The sequence below is a fragment of the Octopus bimaculoides genome, chromosome 20, assembly GCF_046866305.1.
Source record: "Octopus bimaculoides isolate indiv1 chromosome 20, ASM4686630v1, whole genome shotgun sequence".
NCBI lineage: Eukaryota > Metazoa > Mollusca > Cephalopoda > Octopoda > Octopodidae > Octopus > Octopus bimaculoides.
Window position 1 is genome coordinate 33,701,927 of NC_142947.1, and position 5,895 is coordinate 33,707,821.

The 5,895-nt window shown below is 36.1% G+C and overlaps 1 protein-coding gene across 1 annotated transcript in view; it reads right to left on the bottom strand.

Moving 5' to 3' along the window:
- Positions 1–1,526: 1,526 nt before the first annotated feature.
- LOC106877695 (uncharacterized) overlaps positions 1,527–5,895 on the bottom strand; it is an 11,339-nt gene continuing 6,970 nt past the window's right edge. Inside the window, exons 3-4 of the mRNA XM_089337850.1 lie at positions 4,571–4,719; positions 1,527–2,282 (exon numbers count right to left, since the gene is read on the bottom strand). Coding sequence (XP_089193976.1) covers positions 1,676–2,282; positions 4,571–4,719 — 756 coding nt within the window. The 3' untranslated portion in view covers positions 1,527–1,675. The remainder of the gene's footprint in view (positions 2,283–4,570; positions 4,720–5,895) is intronic.

Here is a 5,895-nt window from a genome sequence, read left to right on the forward strand (position 1 = left end):
TTTTATGCAACATTTTCCTCTCTCAGATTCATACATTTATTGCAGCGATTCTTGTTTCTCTAAGGCCTGTAAAAGGACCCAAAATGTTGAGCTTTTTGTGATACCCATAAAGCCAGAAACTTTTCAGCACCCCTCGTGTATATATACATACATACACGCACATATATATATATATATATATAGAGAGAGAGAGAGAGAGAGAGAGATACACACATACATACATATATATATATCATACATATTACATATGCATCATATAGATATGTATATATATATATATATATATATATATATATATATATATATATATATATATATATATATATATATATACATATATATGCCCTGGGGGAGAAAATGTATAGTGTTGTACAATGGACGAAACGAGGAACTGTGCAAAGAAATAGAGACATGGGATACGGCAATTAAAGTGGATACGACAGGAATGGGGGAGTTGCCGGAGCACATGCGATGTGCAGTGGTGGACCCGGAGTACCTGGCGAGATTGAAGAAGTATGTGGAAGATTTTAAGTAGTGGGAAAAGAGGATAAATACAAGTACTATGGCAGAGAGGGTGAGTTATTTTGGCATTCTCAAAAAATATAAAATAGATATATTGAATTAAAAAAAGGGAAACTGCTGTTATAAATAGTAATGAAGAAGGTGTATAAACTGTGTTGCAAATGGTAATACAAACGGTGGAGTAACAGGTTCAATGAAGTCGCTCGGAGGTGGGGCCCAGCGACTTCATTTCGTCTTTCATTATATAATTTCATCCATTCCATTTGTTGTCTTTTTTTTCTTTTTTTTTTGTCCCCACCTTGTGCTGCCCCCTCTACGTAAGGTCTTTATGGCCAATTTTTATGAAATAAAAAAGCTTGCTTCCCAAATACATGGCTCCGGGTTCAGTCCCACAGCGGAACACCTTGCGGAAGTAATTTGTACTCCACCCTTGTGAGTATGTTTAATACACAGACACTGAAAAGAGGATATTGTATATACATACATACATGCATGTATATATTTATATATATATATATATATATATATACATGTATATATATATGTGTGTGTGTGTTTGTGTGTATGTATGTGTGTTTGTGTGTGTATGTATGTTTCTATGAGTGTGTGCCCTTGTTTGTGTGTTTGTTCTCTGCCACCGCTTGACAACTGGTCTTGGTTTGTTTACGTCCCTGTAACTTAACACCTTGACAAAAGAGATTTTTTGAATAACTACCAAGCAAAAACAAAGCACTGAAGGCGAATCGTTCCATTAAAATTCTTCAAGGCACTACCCCAAAATGGCCGTAGACTAATGAAAGACGTAAAAGATAGAAGACATATATGTATATGCATGTATGTATGCATGTATGTATGAATGCCTATATGTATTTATGTATGAATGTATATATGTATATATGTATGTGTGTGGTGTCGTTACTCGGTGTTTCTATCATGACATTCAGTAGTAGACTCAACCCAAGATTCATGAAAGTAATGGTAAAGCATTGTAGAACTAAACTAAATACATTAAAGATTTTATTTGCAATCTCTTCTACTTTCAAGAGATACATAAAGATTACAAGATAGTAATAACCGAAATGCTTTTCATTATGTCTGATCTATCAGCAATCATGCTGGGGTACACAGCAACAATATTAGCAACGTCGACCTTTTAATCAGAATTATTATGTGTTAGCCAATTCCGTACAAATTCCGTTAACCGTCGGAATAAATCTCCAAAAACGGCTTCCCTTATTCTCCATCGTTTATGCGTTTCAAAATCCGCCATGTTGAAAATTCGACCCGTCTCAATTTCGATTTCTTTTTTTAAGCCCATTGACGCGAGTTCGTATTCATGTCTTGATGAACATGTATTGCATTCACGTAGATGACTATCTGTTATTTCATATCTACGCCAATGAACAACTGGTATCGACTGTGAAGCTTTTTCTTCCCATTTACTCGCATCATCGAGAGCTTTCTGCAGTTGAAGTTGTAGTTCTTTTAGATCCAATTCCATTTCTTTCTTTTCTTCATCGGCTTCAAAGAATCTCTGTTTATAATAATCCCTATTCGCCTCGACACATTTCAGTGCTTTTAACGTGCGCTCCCTTTCAGTTTGATGGGGTATCTGCTTCCCTGGAAACGCATCTCGGGACACACATCGCTGTTGTACGACAGATAGGTTTGATCCTGCTTCCAAGCCAAATTCTACACTGCGACAATCATTCTCCATTTTGTTAATGGTTTGCTTCAAAAACGCTACCTCTTCTCTCAGTCTGGAAATAGATAGAATAAATAAATAAGATATAATATATACATATTAGGAAGTCAGAGCGTCATGATGTCATTCAACTAGATAATGATCGTTTGCTTATCTGGCAACTTTCACTTAGCCATTCCGTTACTATGCCAATAGATCGTTCTTTTGAATCACGTTATCGTTCAGTTTACTACATATGTCAAGTGATTTGATAGTTAAGTCACTAAATTGTTGTGCCGCTGAAAGTTTGGGTCATTTAGACAAGTAGTCCTCAAACAGTTTTGCACCACGGACCAGTTTCATGCAACATATTCTTCCACGAATCAGAGTATCATGCGAATGGTAAGACACAGTAATGTGCAAAATATATAATTATTAGATATATAATACATACGTATTAGATATATAAAGTTAACAGGTGAGATCGACAGAATCTCTATATAGAAAATACATAGTAGCGCTGAAAAGATTTGAACTTACACTCCAAAACCTTTTCCAAGTCAGAGGGTTATAGAGTGACTATAAAAGGAATCCAAATGAGTAGATATGGAAACAATGATGCAAATAAACAGGTAACACTCCTTGGGCTTTATATACAGAACATATATGCATGTGTACATATAAATAAAGAAAAGGCAAAGATTGTAAAATTTCCTGGTGGTTAACATTGAAGTATAAATATATATATTTTTATATATTTACTCAGATTACATAGACTCAGAGAATTAGATAGGAGAAGGTATGTCGTTACAAGCACGACAGCTGTTTCTGTGGGCTCAGAATTCCTTCATAACTTTGGCAGATGCAGTTCACTAAAGTTATGCAACCAATAATGGAAGCAAACAAACATGGGAAAAATCGAGCTTTCTTTTTCAGGGTGGAGAGATAAGAATCTAACATGTTGTATTACATATATAATGTATATGTATTATATATGTAGTACATAAAAAAAAAATATTATATATATATAATGCATATGTGATACAAAACACCCTGCAGATTACCATAGTCTATAAAATAGAGATAGTATTTAAGCATTTATTCATATTGTGCGTCCCGATACTGATCCGAGGTCTAGTGACTGAGGACTCCTGATTTAGATAACTTTGTGGCTTTAACGGTAAGACGTTGTACGGCTAAGTGATAAGTTATCGAGTAAAGAGCAAAGCAGGAATAGAGTATCTATTTACTTCATAAAGTACAACAGGAGATTCATTATTTTATGTGTAAGTTAGTCAGAAGGCTTCTAATTACTGTGGCCTTCTCCCAACTCCAAAACTGTTCAAGGCAGACATCTGTCTGCCTTGAACATTTATTGAACAATGTTTGCACTAGAGATTTCCAATGATAGACTGAACACCGCTAAATATATACAAAACCATGTGGTGAGAAAGGTGTGACAGGCCTTCTACCAGTCAGTTCGACCTAGTTGAGTGTCCATTGCAGTCGATGATTAGCATTCTGTTGTTCCTACGTAAATTCCAAATTCTGAAATTATTTCTTAGGTTGATGGGTATTCCATAGGTTAGGCTGAATGTTGTTGTTGTTGGCACTCCGTCGCTTACGACGACGAGGGTTCCAGTTGATTCGATCAACGGAACAGCCTGCTCGTGAAATTAACGTGCAAGTGGCTGAGCACTCCACAGACACGTGTACTCTTAACGTATTTCTCGGGGATATTCAGCGTGACGCAGAGTGTGATAAGGCTGGCCCTTTGAAATACAGGTACAACAGAAACAGGAAGTAAGAGTGAGAGAAAGTTGTGGTGAAAGAGTACAGCAGGGTTCGCCACCAGCCCTTGCCAGAGCCTCGTGGAGCTTTTAGGTGCTTTCGCTCAATAAACACTCACAACGCCCGGTCTGGGAATCGAAACCGTGATCCTATGACCCTGAGTCCGCTGCCATAAACACTGGGCCATTGTGCTTCCGCAGGTCAGGCTGAATAAGCATGATAAAACTTGACATTGAAATTAGAGGTGCAAGAGGAAGAAAACGTGGAGGGAGAGAGGGGTAGAGCGAGAGAGGGTAGAGGGAGAGAGGGTAGAGGAGGGAGAGGGTAGAGGGAGAGAAGGTAGAGGGAGAGAGGGTAGGGGGAGAGAGGGTAGAGGTAGAGAGAGAGAGTGGGGATGAGAAATCTTCCCCCAGAACTTGACTGAAAGAGGAAAGGCAGAACTGACTTACAACTCAAAATGGAAAGAAACAGAATTTATGCTGTAACGCATTCATTTCAAACTTCTCACGATTCTGCTAACTACTCCGCACTCAAGTCACAAATGCTTCAGTTGGAGACCAAGTAAGATCTTACCTCATTATTGTATCTTTACTAATTTCTAATTCCGACGCATAACGTCCCATCCGTGATTTTTCTCTTTCCCTTTCCTCTTCTATCTCTCCGAACAGATTTGTGCGATCATGTTCCAATTTCTTCATCTTCCGGTTTTCTTTCTTCACATGCTTCAATATATCATCATTCTCATTATTAATATTATTATTATTATTATTATTATTATTATTATTATTATTAATATTATTATTATTATTATTATTATTATTATTATTATTATTATTATTATTATTATTATTATTATTATTATTATTATTATTGTTCAGTAGTTTTATTGTTATAACGTGCTTTCACTTCACTACCGAGCGCAGCTCTATGTGCCTTGGGTATGTGCTGTGGTTTGCTGTGGTGCTCTTATGTTTACTGTATTGAAAGTGTTTTGCGTAGAATGTGTGCAGTACCCAGTAGTGCAATTTTCTGTATGTTATATATATTTGTAAGTCCTGGTATGTTTGTTATGTATTTGTCTGAATATTTTTTTATTATACCTAAGGCACCTACTATGATAGGAATTGTTTCTGTTTTTAGATTCCACATTCGAGTTATCTCTATTTCCAGGTCTTTGTATTTTGAAAGTTTTTCCATTTCTTTTAGAGAAACGTTGTCATCTGCTGGTATTGATACATCAATTAGAAAGCATTTTTTTTCTTCATGATCTTTGACAACTATATCTGGTCTATTTGCCTTAAATTTTTATTATTAATATTATTATTATTATTATTATTATTATTATTATTATTATTATTATTATTATTATCTTCATCATCATCATCGTTGTCGTCGTCGTCGTCGTCAGCATAATCATCATCAACACCATAATTTTGATTTTTTATTGTTTTTTTTTTAATTAGTATTATCATTATGTAAAATGATGGTGCTTGGCATAACTGATGGAGCATAGAACAAAATGCCTCGGGGCAAAGTAAGAAGACAAAGCTTGTGAAAGGTGTCACTGGTCATCATCATTCATTCAACACTTCTCAGCTAATGTATTTTACCGGAAATGCTATCCCGTTTCTTTTGGTGTGTTTGCCAGGATGACGGAGTAATTGAGACCTTACTCCAATCCTTCTCACCCTAATCTATCATCTTCTGCAATTTCCATTTCAACCGAATGAGAGTTCAGTGTCCATGCACACACACACACACGCACACACACACACACACACACACACACACACACACACACATACATACATACATATGTGTGTGTGTATACACACACACATACACACATATATGCACACATACACACACACACAAATACACATACATATCTATCTATC